The sequence below is a fragment of the Manis javanica genome, chromosome 7, assembly GCF_040802235.1.
Source record: "Manis javanica isolate MJ-LG chromosome 7, MJ_LKY, whole genome shotgun sequence".
NCBI classification, from domain to species: domain Eukaryota; kingdom Metazoa; phylum Chordata; class Mammalia; order Pholidota; family Manidae; genus Manis; species Manis javanica.
In genome coordinates, this window is record NC_133162.1 from 71,458,625 (window position 1) to 71,474,921 (window position 16,297).

Sequence of the window (16,297 nt, forward strand, 5' to 3'; positions counted from 1 at the left end):
CTAGCAACAAACAAATGCAAATTTAAATTGAAAAAGCAACACCACTTACAGTTGTATCAAAAATATGAGATATGTGGGGATGAATTTAACAAGACCAGAACATTTAACACTGTAAAACATTGCTGAAAATATAAGGAGGATATAAATAAATGAAAATATATACCTGGTTCATGGATCAGAAGACTCAATAGTGTAAAGCTTTCAATTCTCTCTCAAATTATCTCTAGATTCAACACAATTGAATTTAAAATCCTAGCAGGCTTTTTCTAGAAACTGACAAGTTGATTCTGAAATTTATGTGTAAATGCAGAGCCACAACTAGGGTGACGCACCTGCACAAACTTGAGAGTAAGTTCTTCCCTAAATTTTGTACCTTAGGTGCATCACTTGCCTCACCCTAGTCCCAGCCCTGTGAAAATCTGAAGCATGTAAAAAGGTAATAGCAACTTTTTAAGAGAAAAAGGTATAGCACATACACCACTTGATTTCAAGACTAACTATGAAAGCTACAATTATAAAGACAGTGTGGCATGGGTGTAAAGGTAGACATCTAGGTCAATGGAACATTAGAGAGAATCTAGGGATAGATCCAGCACTGAAGGCCAATTAATTTTCAGCAAAAGATCCAAAGAGAAAAGGAGATTATTTTCAGGAAATGGTGCTGGAACAATTAAATATCCATGTGCTAAAATAAAATAAAATTTTACCTCAACCTTTACCTCACACCACATACAAAAATTAACCATCAATACACACAATAACATGAATGAATCTCAAAGAATTATGTTGAAATAAGCTGGACAAAAAAGAATACATACTGTATGACTCCACTCATACAAAACACTGGAAAATGCAGAATAATCATATGGACAGAAAATAGATCAGAGGTTTCCTGGATTGGGTGGAGGTAGAAACTGATTACATGGGTCTGAAGAAACTTCTGTGGGTAATACACATGTGTATTCAAGTGTATATGTCAAAACTCCAAGCTGTAATTCATCAAATTATGCAGTACTTTTAATATCAATTATACATCAAAAGTTTGTAAAGTAGTAAGAGTGTAGGCATTAAAGCCAGACTGCCTCTGTTCAAATCCAGAGCACCCTACATAAAATCTCACTCACTTCAACCTCCCCTAAAACCTCCATTTCCCTTCTCCTGCTTTAAACAGTTGCTAGGTACCTGCCCTTGGGCAAGTCATTTGCCCTCTCTGTACGTCAGTTTGATCAGCAATGTTTGTGAGTCCTACCTTCAAAATTCCAGAAACTGAGCACATCTTACCTCGTCTGCTCATACCATCCCAGTCCATCTCTCACTAAAGGCCCTAATATTTCAACATTTTTTCTTCCCTTTCTACCATAACTCCCCAGTGTATTTTTATCACAGAAGTCAGTGTGGTCCTTGAAACATATTTCAGATTACACTACTCCTCAGCTCAAACTACTCCAGTGGCTCCTTGGCTCACTCAGAATAAAGGCCAAAATCCTTATAGTAGCAGATGCCACAGAATCTCCTTACATCCTTTTCACAAATTATCATTTTACACTCCAAGCAAAAGCCCAGTTATAAGATGTCTGTCTGTCATTTCACCTCCCCATTGTCACTGCACTTTCCAGTTCTAGTGAATCGTTACAGTGACTACTTCTCACGTGGGATGAACATCCCTCCCAGGACGGTGTCTTGTGAGCTGATGTAAAGAAACCCTAATGGGTAATAGAGCCTCTCTTCCTGAAGCCGATGTTCGGGGGAGGAGAGGGCATTTTACACTAAACTGAACCATTGGGCTAAAGTGGAGATTCCCTTGGAGACACCAAGTTTTAATGACATGGAATTCCACAGTGAAGTGTCTGGTGCACATGCAGACTGGCCAAGGGAGATGATTGAGATTCAATTTCTTGTCTCTCAAAATTCTCACCCACAAGGAGGATATAAAAAAAAGTCCAGAAGAGTTGAAATCGAAGAAAAGAGGGTTTAGTGAGAAACATTACTTTGAGGGAAAAAGAGAACTTGGATGTGGTGCCACTCCCCCCAAGAGTAAGGAGGGTGCATGGTCCTCATGGCAGGTCTTCTTGGAGGGTCTTCCCTGGGACCACTGAAGAACCCAGAAAACCAGAGCCAGGGCCTTGGGAAGGATTCCTTGCATTTAATCATAAAAGCTACTTTATGTTGTGTGGGTCTTCCATGGACCCTTTGACCTTGCTCATTGCCTTCTATTGGATAAAAATTAGGGTAAGTTTCATGACTTTTCTGTTTATTAACTAAGGTTAATAGAAAATTCTGTCACCTGAAATTACAAATCCAAGTTTTGATTCAGGAATTAAAATGATCTAATCCAATATAATACTTTGGAAGATTTACTTAGCTAGGTACAGAAACTTTGACCCTTAAAAGACATAAATCAACATGTATCTCCCACTAGGGTAGGATTGGGTTGGTTCAAAGGCAGGGCTTCACAGAAATAACACAGGCTTTGGAATGTGACCAACTTTACCTTAAAGTTCCAGCTTGTCTTTGTACAGTTGTGATGCCTTAAGACTTTTCTGAGCCTCAATTTCACTATCTTTCCTCTAGTATTAATAATACCTCTCCCAGAGGTTGTAAGGATTGAGTCATGTAACAAAAGACTGTAACATCTACAGAAGGACATGAGCAACCAAATCACAAAATTAGAAATAATTATGATAAAAAAACTGTGTTTTTATTTTTTGCAAAGAACCACACATTAAAGCAATGTATTTGGCCTTTTTTCATTCATAATATTGATACAAACAAAAAATGTTAATTATTCATATTCATATTCACAAGACCTAAGAATGGGATGAGACAGGCACTCTGCAGAGTTCCCGCACTTTGAAACAGTATTTTTACCATAATAAGGAACCAGAGACAGCAGATCTGGGTAGAAGGATGTTGACTGAAGCATTACTTACAATAGCATTAACCAATCTAAGTTTCCAAAAATGGAGACAGCTCTCATAAGTTATGATTCCTTCAAATGACAGACTACTCTAAAGCCATTAAGTGTTATCTCAAGTGCTATCTACCGACATGACGAACTGTTAATGATATATTATTAACTGAAAACATTAGGACACAAAACTGAACATGAAAGAAAAACCTCAGTGTGGCAAAATAAACTACATATATAAGGCTGTTTGAAAGGGTAATTCACTAGTACATTAATTTGTATTTTGTTTTACTATTGTAGAAGGATCAGAAAGAATAAGATCAATTTTTCTCTGCTTTCCTTCCATCGCTGCCCCTTCCCCTCCAATATACACATGTCCACACACATCCATACGGAGGTAAGCAACATGCTATGCTCTAGGAAGTTTGTGCTGTTCCTTCTCCCAAGATATTTTCTTTCAGTGAATAGGTGAACTGACAAAGATGATTGGCCAGGAAGCTTCTGTGGCTAAGAGAATGGGAGTGGTCAAAGTGGCCCGAGCCAGGAAGCTTCTGGAAGAGATGAAAGGGTACAGAAAAGGAGCTTGTGAGACTACCCATCCCCTGATACCCAGGTGGGATATCAGAAGATTGGCTAGTGGCTATTTAGGCAGCCTGGGTCCCAAGCATGGGACCTCTCAGACTCAAAGTAAAAAAAATCACCAAGCCTAAGCTTGAGACCTGAAGTGAACTGCAACTTCCTGAGTGTCTGAGATAACTTTCTATGACTGACCTTGGCACAGTCTTCATGAGGGCAAGGAGGAAGCTATTCCATTAAAATAGGTTTGAATATCCTGTCATCCTTTTAAATGGGGTAACATGGATAGATTTCATTTGTTTTGAAATAAAATCTGCAAGGCATTCAAAGGAGGGCCTGGCAGTAGGTACTCAACAATGTGAGTTTCCTTGCTTCTGAGGGCAACCAGGTGGCTCACTGTTCTTGCAATGTCCTACAGGAAACAGGCAGAGATCTGAGTAGGGAGGAAGCTGTTCAGACCCCCCTGGCCTCACAAGGTGGGCTCTTCAGCAGTTCTTGACCCAGAACCTCACTCTGAGCTCAGCAACAATGCCAGGCATGCTAGTGACAGCACCTGGCTGCTCAGCCCCTCATTGCCTCAGCAGCCAAAAAGCCCATCTCCAGGGCTACAGGAAATAGCCTCCTAGTTCTGATCGTTGACAATGAAAGGTTTCCTCACTCCTCTTTCTGGAACTGCACAAAATGATTTGGGATTCTTCAACCAGCAACAAGAGACAGGCTGCCCCAGTGCACATAAGATCCTCTAGTTTGAGGCTGACTCTTAAAGTTTGAAACAGTGGAAAAAAGAACCAAAGCTGAGCCTACTGTCTCTATGAGCCCACAAGGATCATTTAAGACCCTTCACACGTCAGTCTGGTGGTTTGAACTGCCTCCTGCCTCCACTTCTGCTTCCATGTTCCAGTTTGCAAGGACCCTCCTAAGGATCTCCACCAGGGGCCTGCTCTCCCCCATGCTGTGCGTGAAGGCAGCAGCCTTATGTGTGTATGTGCGTGTGTGTATGCATGCACTTACTTGCTTCTCGCCTCTCCGTGTGGTGCATAATGATTATCCAGCCTGGCAAAGGAGGTATAATAACAGGGTAGAAGGCACAAATAATAGGGGCTTTCTGGCACAAGCAGCAAGTTCATCTGAATCCATCAGAATCCATTTGTGGAAAGAGCGACAGATAGGAATGCAGAAAGGTAAAGATACCAACCTTTAGTTTTCAGATACATTCGCTGCACGTGGTAATTAATGCTATTTTTAAATCTCCCTGAGTGTCAGAATTCCCTTTTTCCCAAGCATTCTTCTGTCAAAACTCTGCAAAATGGCAATATACTTGTTGGGAACAATTGACTCACATCTAAACCGTGGAGTCTGATTCAACAGCAATGGTTGGAGTCTCGCTGAGCTGTTCTATCTACAGGGAGCTTGAACTTGACTACAAATTGCAGAGGATTTGAATTGGTTCATTCAACCATTCCTCACTGTAGTTTAGCAATCCAGGCACATGTTTCTAACATGACACTACAAGCTCTCTGAGGGTGAGTAATATATCTCTCAAATTCTCCTGAGCATCCCTAGTGACTTAGATGTTCAGTACATGTATGATACATAAATGCTAGATTGTCAAGAGTTATATATCCCAGCAAGGAGACAGGACACGGAAGAAGAAGTTAAGGACCAGCGAGGAATCACAGCCTTAGTTCACTGGAGTGTTGGAAAAGGGAAAGGTCATGAAAGAAACCAATAGGAGTTGCAAAGTGGGGGGAGGGTAATTTGGGCTGACTCTCAAAGGAAGTGCAGGAGTTTGAAAGGCAGAGGGAGGGAGGGCAGAGGGAGGGAGAACTAGGGTCCCAGCAAACACAGTTATAAATGCTGCAATTCAGGTTCTTCCCAGTGATGAATCATGCCCTGCCCTCCTCATAAAGACAAGCACCTCAATTCCTTAAATCTGGGTGTTTCCTTGATTAAATTCCGAAGATGAAGCTTTGGAAAGTTTCAAAGATTTCCCATAGGACATTAGTGATTCATAAGCACTAATCAATAAGAGGAGTTGCCCTTTAAAATAAGAGTGCTTGCTCTATGCCAGACCCCGTGAAGGGTCACTTCCGGTGAGTCATTTAATCTTCACAACTTTCCTATGAGGCAGCCATCATGAACCCCAGTGAACAGATGAGGAAAATAAAGCACAAGGAAGGTAGTAAAAGGCTTTGCCTCCAGTCAAAAAAGTAGTAAACACTGCAGCCAAATCATATCCATGGTGTGTTCCCAAAGACTGGTCTAAAACACAACAGTGCACCACCACTTTCTCAATACAGCTCCCCAAACCCACTGCTGGTGCAGCTCCAAGTATCCTCCCCATGGGACCATGTAAAGGGCTGAAGAATGATATTATATAATGATTTCTTCATATATCTGTAATCATAAGTGTTAAATGTCACAAACTCCTTTTGGGCTGAAGAAAGAAAATAGATATATTCTGATTAATGAATGGAAGTACATTTTTAGGAAATACGGTTTGTTCCCTTCAGATACTACTCATGTGACATCCAACAGTTTATTTGTGTGGGCTTTTGCAGGGGTCTTTCATCTTCTCCAGGGAATTTAAAAAGCAAGATGCTAATATGTAAAATAAGATAAAGGGAAGAAATCTAATAAATAATAGTAAAAATTTTATAGTAAAACTTTCTACTGCAAGAACTATATATAACTGCTTCCAAAGTATGAATAAAAATCAAATATAGCTGTTTTCCCAGTATGTATTTAGCATTCAGTTAGTACTGAGTGTGAGGAAGAAAGGAAAAGAGAGGCAGTGTAGCACTGGGTATACATTTTCTTAATTTGGAGTCACCACACCTAAATACAAATCCTAATCTGCCACTTACTGATGAAGTGATGATGAAAAGTCAACCCATCTCTCTGAGCCTCTGTTACTGTATCGTGAAATGAAATGCTATAAGGTGAATGACCTGGGGTCTTGGTCCTCCAACCCTTTCCCAACATTTAACCCCCAGGTCATCACATCCTCAGGGCAGTAGCACTTGACATGAAGGATCTCTCCCTTCACTTGGCTTCCAGAACTCCACCTTCAACTAACCAGATCAATACTCACCTTAAATGTAAATTATCTAAGCACTTCAATTCAATGGCAGAGTGCTGTAATGGATAAAATAGCAAGATCCAAGTATCAATGGTCTTCAAGAGATATACTTTAAACATAAAGAAACAAGTAGATTCAAAGTAAAAGAATAAAAAAATATATTATGCTAGCACTAGTCACAATAAATCTGTCATAGCTGCAGTAATATCAAAGTATATTTCAGAGCAGAGTACATTTCACAGCAAAGGGATAAAGAGGGTCATTTTGTAAAGATAACAGATCAATTAATCAAAAGGCCTTAAAAATCCTAAACATTCATGCCTCTTGTAACAGAGCTTCAAATTATATTAAGCAATAACTGATATACCTGCAAGGAGAAAAAGGAAAACTCACAAGTTCAATATTTGATTCTCCTCTTTCAGTAACTGATAAAATAAATAGACAAAAAAAAAAAAATCACCAAGGACACAGAAGACATAAAAAACACTATCAACTAAATTGACCTAATTGACATTTATAGAACATTCCCAGAACAGCAAAAGATTACATATCCTTTCCAAGTACACATAAAACATATTATCAAAAAAGACAATATACAGGACTATCAAATAAATCTCAAATGTAAAAGGAATCAAGTATAGAAACTATATTCTCTGACTATAATGGAACTAAATAAAAAAATCAATAAGAGAAAGATCACTGAAAAATCCCCAAATATTTGGAAACTAAATAACATACTTCTAAACAACCCATGGGTCAATGAAAAAAATCAAAAGGTAGTACAAAACATATTTTAGAATGAATAACAGTGAAAACACAACATATCAAAATCTGGGGGATGCTGTTATGTCACTGAAGGGGAAGTTTAAAGCACTAAAGAGAAATAAAGTTCTCCAATCAATAATCTCACCTTCCCCCCTAAGGAAGATAGACATAGACATGGCAAATAAACACATGGAAAGATGCTCAGTATCATTAATTCTTAGGGAAATTAAAATTACAACCAGAATGAGGTACCATTACATACCACTTCAATGGCTGAATATCAAAACTCTGTTCAAAGCAAGTACTGAAGATGTGGAGTAACTGGAATTCTCATACAACTTGGAGGTTTCTTGAAAAGTTAAACTTAGAGCTATTTTATGCCCCAGCAATTCCACTTGCAAATATGTACCCAAGAAAATGAAAGCATGTGTCCATACAAAGACTTGCTCATGAACATTCATAGCAGTCATTTTTGTAATCACCAGAAATCTAGGATAAATGGATATTCAAATTGTGATGGACCCATACATTTGAATACTCCTCATCAATAAACACAAAAAGAACTATTGCTATACACTGGAATATAGACAAATCTCAAAGAATTCTTTACAGGGAAATAGACATAGCAAAACAGAAAAGGGGGTATATACTGAATGATTCCACTTCTATAAAACCCTAGAAAATACGAATATAGTGCCAGGAACAGAGCAGTAGTGAGTGGCGGGGGAGGGATAACAAAGGGGCACTAGGACACTTTGGGGGTGATGGAGATATTCATTTTCTTCATCAAGGTTACAGTTTTATGAGTGCATACATATGCCAAATGTAAATTGTACACTGAATTATGTGCATTTATTGTACATAAATTAAACTTCAATTGAGCTGTTAATTTCTAAGTAAAAAATAAAGAAAAACGGTTTCTCAAAAACAGTGCTTGGCTCCATCTAATGTCTGGTAAATGGCAATTGTACTCCTTGCCCTAGGTTCTCAGCTAGTGCTACAAAAGTGGTTAAATGTGGTCCCCTGTCCTCAAGGACTCCTCAGTGGAGGTGGGGAAAGAAACAAGTGAATCGATTACAGCAAACATAATTGGTTTTGAGTGTTACTAAATTAAATTTGTAGATGGTAAATGGTACAGAGACTTAATATCCAAACAGAGTTGGAATCTTAGAAATGAAAAGAAGAAAATATTGAATATTTTCCCTCCCTCTCTCTATGTCCCAAATAGAGATATCTTAAAAACTATTCAGCATTCATATCACGGTCTTTTTTCTTACTTCTTCAATTAGCACATTAGCATTTCTTCCCCCCTTATTATACATGTATAACCTAATCTCACTATCATTTATTTTACTCAGTGGGTGTTTGGGGGTAGGGAAGATTTAGAAGTCTGGAATGAAATTCTCTGGGCTACTGACAGAAGTCCCCTCAGGGACAGGCCAAAGTCTGCACCCAGATGATCTTCATGGGGCATTTTTTGGTGGCAAACCAGTGAAACTGACAAGGTAGGGGCTGAGGCCTTAAGGAAACAAGAGGAGAGCATTCTGGGCAGATGGGGCCGAAGAGATCCGACAGACACGGGGATGACACTGTGCTGACACTGTGCTGGGGGTGGCAGACATGTCTTAGGATACAGTCAGAGCAGCTCTGTATGGCATGAGGTGGCAGGAACTAGGACCAGAGAGGGCTCTGAAGTCAGCTCACGAACAACCTGTATGTCATGTGGAGGCCACTCTACCCTATGGGCCCTGACACTCCACTGCCTGCCAACAAGCTATTCAAGTGCAGAGGTGAGCACAAGAAATAGTACATGAGTATGTCTGCAACATAAATGCACGTGGAAGACAGTGTGCTCTGCCTCATCCTTGGAAAGCACAGCATGCATAAAGACCAAAGATGCCTGCAGGAGAGGCCTGTTTCTTGCTGCTAAAGTCTACCCTCTTTGATCACAGATTCCTTTTTCTACAAAGCATCTATGAATTAGCAGACCATGTCTCCCCATTAAAATTTGGAGACTGTCAGTGCTTCCTCTGCCCTCCTCCCTGGCTGCTCTGCTACTTGGCCTTGGTCCAAGACCAGCCAAGACCAAGGGGAGCACGCATGCAGCTCAGAGGAAGAGCTTGTACCCCATGGGACTCTTAGCACAGGCACAGGGAACAGGAGGTACTGATGGTGTAGCACACAGAGCAGGATGGCAGCCTACTGAGTCCACAAAGAACTGGGGATGGTCGTAAATGCCACCTCCTCCGTGAGTAGGCAATTAGACAAGCAGAGACAAGGCGAGGATGCAGGAGGCAGGAGCAGCCGTTAAACCAGCATCTCCTCAGTGTGTGAGCCCCCTCTTGCTGGGGACATTCAGAAGCCTGATAGAAAAGAGGTCCAGCTCTCACTTACAAGCTGTTTGGACAATCAGACACATGCATCTAGTCCCCAAACGATACATGATAGCTGAGACAAGTACATGATGGCAGGAGAATGAATAACTCTAATGGGGAAATCCAGGAAGACCTTTTGGCAGAGGAGATGTTTAGAAAGGTAAGGTAAGTCCTTGTCAATCAGATTCAGGAAGGGTATGCCAGCATAAAGGGAAATCCTGGCAAAGACCCAGAGCCAGTAGAGGAAAATAAACATAGGAAACAAGTCACTTCTCTGCTTGCAGGGATGAGCCATGGGATAGTGAGCAGAAGGGAAATAAATGAGTAAGGGGCCCCCTGGAGTAGGTTCTGAGGCAGGGAGCATGATGGGGCTTTTATCCCTTGGCTAGGAAGCCAGCCAGAAGATGGGGATACTGGCCCTGAAGCTGGAGCACTGAGTGAGAACTGGGTTCGGGCGAGGATGATGAGTTCAGGGAGAGATGCCCTGAGCTGGGGGTGGTCATGAGGCTTCCATGAGGCTGAGTCAAGAAGGTGTCTGGATCTCTGGGTCCAGAGCTCAGAGGCTAGGTCTGGAATGGACATGGGGTTGTGTGTGGGGCGGGGGAATCATTGACATATGCTGGAAATTGGGCAGGGGTGCCAAGGGTCTGCTGACTCTGCCTTCTCCACATAGTACAGCTCAGAGCTTCACTCACTGAGGAAAACCTAAAAACCTAAGTGCAAGGGTTATGGATCTGCTTCTGCATGGCTTTTTAATGATCTTAAATTATTTTCATCAAAGTGTGTTTTGGTTCCATGTCTAGAAAAACAAGTCTAACAAGAGCTGTCCAGAAACAAATGGTGCACTTCAAGTCCCCATCACACTTAGTTCTGAAAGAGGCTGGAGAGTTAGCTACATATTCCATAAAAGAATTTCCTCCAAAAAGTTCCCAAGAGGCCAGACTACGAGTTGCATGTCTCTTGCCTGGATCCAGAGTCTCATAGGAAGGGAATTCTCTACATCCAGATTCCACTAGCAGTGTGGACAGCTGTGTGGAGCGCTGGCTCATCTGGGAAGTGCTGAAGGCTACAGGAGAGGAAGCAGTCCTGCCGAGCTGAAAAAGAGGTTCTGGAAGCCACCTCACTTATCCAGAGTTAAATCTGACTGGTCCTAAACTGTCAGCTTCTGATGAAGAACCCAGAGTGGTTCTCTCTGTCCCTGAGCCTCAGATCGTAATTATCACTTTTGTCTTTTCTTGGAGGCCGACTGGGGAGTGTTCTTTAAGACAATTTGCTCTACTCTTTGTACACAGACCTGTCTTCAACCTTCAATCAAACCTTTTAAAGAAACTACTCTTTGCATTGGCACTGGGGACTCAGTGGTGAGCTGGATTCTGGCCATGTCCTCACAGGACTCAGAACTTAGTAGCCACCTTGATTAATGGTTCAATTTGCTTTCCACAAGTGCTTTCAAATCCCTTACCCTCCTCCAAACTAACAGGTTACTTAGTCAATGAAAATATAGTTTCTACCCAAAGCACATCTGCTTGCCAGCATCCCCACAGTGGAGTCTGGAGAGCTGTGAAAATTGTTGGTGCGGCACACATACTCACATACTCTGCATCCAATTACCTCTTCTCTAAATAAAACAGGCCTGTAACATGCAGCACCAATATTCACCAGTGAGGGGGCAGATGTATTAAGAAACCACTGAGAAAGCAAACAAAATCATGTGCCCTTGAGTGTTTATCATGAATGCAGGAAAATACATTGAGCAAGTCAAATATAGAGGGAGAAACCAGAAGACAGAGACTAGGAGGAAGGAGGGAAGCAGGGGTGGATCTGGGGACCCTAGTGCAGGCCTCCTGGGAAAAGATGGGGGAGGAGGTACAGACCTGAGCTTTTCTTATGGACTGAACTAACTCCAGGGAAATGGGGAGCAGCTAAGGAATTGAGAAGATGGGACCCCAGCTGTAGTGCTGAGTTCTGGAAACCGTGATGGAGTCACCAAATGTCTAACTCAACTCTTTTATTCCCGCCTTATTTTATCCCAGCCATCACATACGATAAACAGAAAAGCAAATGGGAAACTGTTTCTGTGGCTCCATATTTGGATAGAGCCTGGAATGCAGACCCATCATAAGAATAAGAGGACTTTTGTTTCCAACAGGGCCCTGCTGTAACAGGCCATAGCAGTTATGAATATGACTAGCTCCTAAGGGTAAGACTACATGCAATTCAGAGAATATCTCAATCATTAACCAGAGGCCACACTGGGGCCTAAGGATCAGAGCTCTGCAAGAAGATCACCTTCAGATCACAGACTTCAAGAATGTCTACGAGCTAACACCAAGGCCAGCTTGAGAGTGTCCCCATTGGTGTGCATATTGAATCAGATCCTGACCACAGGTTAACTATCATTGCCACAGCCATGTGCATGATAGTATAACTTGATGGAAAGGGCTTTGGAGCCTGACAGTCTGACATACAGAATCCCAATGCACCATTTAATAGCTATATGACCTTAGGCAAATGATTTGAGCTCTCGAGCCTCCTTTATCCATCTGTAAAATGGGGATGATAGCTGTTCTGCATGATTGTTAAGGATCATACCAAATATAAAATAACCTGACAAGTGCCTGATCTATAATAGGTGATCAAGAAATGGTAGCTGTTACTTCTTTGCTCTCAAGAGGAAGAGCCTCCCCATGGAAAAGGAAACCAAGAAAGGGGGAGGTCACTTCCAGAGGAGGGCACACCTAGCCAGTGACAGTCACATGAGTGGTGTGCTGGCCCACAGAATGCTGCTGACTGGGGCGGGGCACAGTGTCCTCTTGGGTGAGGCTGTTCTCATGTGGCTCTGACAAGTGTGCCCTCACTTGAGCCCTGGGGACACTAAGGACACCCTGGGTTCCAGCTGCCCAAGCAATGTCCTGGGGCACTATTCACAGACCAGAAGTTAACCCCAGCCCAGAAGAAGAAGTCAGGGGGGACAAATAGAGGGCCCTGGGGGTGGGTTGGGATGCAGGGGAGGAAAAAGGAAACAGGTTAGAAATGTATAAATGGAGAACTTTTTGAAGACTGGCAACATAGAGACACTGGCTATGCAATTTGGAGGAGTCACCAAAAAATTAAGCTAGCACCAGACATTTTCCTTAAGGGACACATCCTTTCTCTGGAACCAAGGAAACTGGGTTTTGAAGAACCTGTAGAGAAGCTGACAAAGCCCAGAGGATCAAAACTTTCCAGAAACCTAAGGAGGCCTCCAGCAGGCTCTGAAGAACGGGGAGGTGGCCATAATGCCCCTTCTCCTAATTACCAGCACAACCGTCCACACCCCAAGGTAAATGGGCAGCCGCCCTAAATGTCTCCAACTGGCCTATGAGGTGGAACTAATAAGATGTGAATTTATGGAGGAAAACCATGAAAAGTGGGCCTTGCAAGCAGTTTCTATCTGATACTTTCTGAAAAATTATTAAAATAATCCACCCAAAACTCTTTCTACCATACAGAGCAGCACTGGGCTAATGAAGAAACACATACCATAAAAGAACAAATTACCTACCTAAAAAACCCTGCCCCTTCTAGAATGAGGCCATTAGAAATTGATGAGTTAATTCAAGAGCCTCTGAAGGCCACAGCCCTGATGAAAGTGCACACTAGGAACCATCTGGAGTTAGTTCTGCCAGCAGCAGGCGGGGCTACACCAGCCACCCTGGTCCATGCTGCCTGAATGGGCGCATAGGCAGGGGGTATTCTTCAGAAAAGCTAGGGCATGTGGTTACAGGCCACTCCCATGAAGTACCTGCATTGCGGAGAAAGCCAGGGACACTTGGGGTGCCATTAGTGAAGACTAATGTGCTTCCACATTAGTGGACACCAGTCATGTGACTGTCCCCGGTTAGGTTTGCCCTCCTCCAGAAGTGACCTCCCCCTTTCTTGGTTTCCTTTTCCATGGGGAGGTTCTTCCTCTTGAGAGCAAAGAGGTAACAGCTACCATGAAGTACCTGCATTGTGGAGAAAGCCAGGGACACTTGGGGTGTCATTAGTGAAGAGTAGACCAGGATGCGGTGACACCTGAGTGTTTCCATTCCTCCCAGGGCCCAAACCAGTGGGACTGCTCCCCATTTACCCCTTTTAAATGGCTGCACTGACTCTTGCTGCTAACAGTTGCACAGAGGAGTATACACACACACACACACACACACGCACAAGCACACTTTTGCATACATACACTCACACACATACACACTCATATACACACGCACGCACATACCCATACACTCAGACACATGCACACTCACAAACACATGTGCTTACACACATACACACACTCACACTCACACACTCTCATACACACACAGTCACATATGCACGCACCTTCAACCTCAACCTCCTGCATAAAATGCAGCCTCTGTCCCCCCCTCATTCCTTGGCCCTACACCTCTGACCCCATTTCTAACCTAATCTCTCCAGCCCTTGACCCCTGACTGCCTTCCTCACCTCACCCTGTACCACCTCTCTGACTTCTAACTTCCTCGTGGACTCAGATCTTGAGTCTTCCCCTGGTTGCCACCTGCTCCAGGTGAGCACCTAAGCAGGTCAGGTCCAACTCTCTGACTGTCTTGCAGAGGGGAGCTCAGAATTCACTCCAGTATTCCCAGTCGGAATTGGGCCTGAAAGGATCACCCTGAGCTTTCCCAAGAGGAGGGTGCTCAGTGCAGGCTGCACCCCTCACCACTCTGGGGCTCTTACCTCATTCACAAAGACCCAGTGGCTGTCCTTGGAAGCCAGGTTGGTCTCCACAGCCTGCAGAGAGAAAATAGAAAATTAACGTGAACAGAAGCAAGTCAGAAGCTGGCAGGCACACCAGATGATTGCTGAGTGTAAGTTTGATACACATCATTCCTGGAGAATTTTTTCCTTACAAAACATGCCATCCCCCTGGGGCCACCTCTGGCTGCCTCAGCTACAAGATGCATCACTTGAACACAGACATCTGACTTCCTGCTGCCCTGCCAAGCTCTCCCATGGCAGCCCCAAGCAAGGTCAGAACCTCCACTTCCTACAGGCATCTCAGGGATGCAGGCGGGGCGCTCCAGACCACCTCTCAGAGACCGCCTGCAAACACCTTTCCAGATTGCTGCTTAGCAGGATTAATCTCATCACTGCCTAAGGCTAGAGAATCAGGAATCTGGAACAAGGGATTTATGGCAGCTTGTCCAGCCATGCTGAACAAAACCCGGGAAGCTAGCAGCTCAGAGCTAGGGCATCCATGGAACTGGTTCTTCCTTGTTCCTGGGCAGTGACCCCAACCCCATCATTCTCTCTTACAGAGCTTTGTTCTCTTTCTTTACAGCATTTGCCATTTCTGTGCTTCAATAGTTATCACCTTATTGTCTGTCTCCTTCACCAGGTTGGAGGCCCCATGAGGTCAGAGGCCACATCTGTTGTGGTCACAGCTATGTCGTAGAACCTTACACTACAATCCGCACATAGTAGGTGCTTAATATATGAATGAATATTGTTGAATATATGAATGAAGTGTAGGAGAGCAGATAGGACCCAGTTACTTTTTTGTTTCTCATGTTTTTATGGGTGCTTTTCCCTCTTTTAATTGGAAAGCCAACAGACTGAAAGAAGAGAAGGAACCAATAGTTTTCAAGCCTGTCCTGAAAGGATACTCACAGCCAGCATGTGCCAAATACTTGCTGAGCACCAGGTACTAAACCAGGCCACCCATGAACTTGGGAGAGAGCTATCTGATTGTGGCACAATTTTATTTTTACTTTTCTTAGACTTTTGTAATGTAATGCTTATTATTCTTTTTATTTGAAAAAATGTTAACAACTATCCCATAACCCATGCCCCATTTTTTAAATGTGCTTAAGTGGTGAAAATGCCCCCATTTATCCCTCCAAATTTGTCCTCCCCCTAGATTGTTTGAGGTGTTCCCTTCCAAAAGTTTTTGGTCATATCTGCAAGTACATACCTACATATCAGACTGCAGTTTTTATTAAAATGGGATCATGACCTCAGGTTACATCATTTTCGATTTATATTATATTAAGAACATCTTCCCTTATCAGCGCATAGAGATCTGACTCATTCTTCACAGATGAGGCAGAGAGAAGTAGGAGCCTCCGGTGACCCAGACATGTGTGGGAGCCAGGTCACTGCACTGTCACCGCGGAGAGGGTTCTGTTGGAAGCTCACCTACACAGGGAATGGACAAGCTTGCCAGATGACACAGCAAGAGCCCCAGGGGAATGCCTGGGCCAGCTCCAGCATCCCAATCCTTTACAGGCAGCTCCCCGCAGGATACCGAGGGTGGGTATTGGGATCTTCCCTGAGCCATGTCAAGAGGGAGGACACAGACTCTCCTTCTGCAGCCTAGAAATGCAAGGGTGACTGCCCCTGTGAAGACAAATGGTGACAGGAGTCCGGACTGGGCTGTCACCCCCAGCCATCATTTAACCACTCCGGTCTCAACTTGTTCATCTTTAGAATGTAGATGATGCTTGTTCTCTCTTGTCTGCCGAGGCATATAAAATATTTTAAGTCCTCCATCTCAAGAAGCAGCACACACACAGAACGGCATCCACACAAGTC

The 16,297-nt window shown here is 43.1% G+C and overlaps 1 protein-coding gene across 6 annotated transcripts in view; it reads right to left on the reverse strand.

Annotated features, from left to right (window-relative positions):
- GRID1 (glutamate ionotropic receptor delta type subunit 1) overlaps positions 1 to 16,297 on the reverse strand; it is a 699,381-nt gene that overhangs the window by 237,765 nt on the left and 445,319 nt on the right. For all 6 annotated transcript variants that reach the window (XM_073241118.1, XM_037003097.2, XM_037003096.2 and 3 more), the window contains one exon: positions 14,441 to 14,494. In XM_073241118.1, the coding sequence (XP_073097219.1) occupies positions 14,441 to 14,494 (54 nt within the window). The remainder of the gene's footprint in view (positions 1 to 14,440; positions 14,495 to 16,297) is intronic.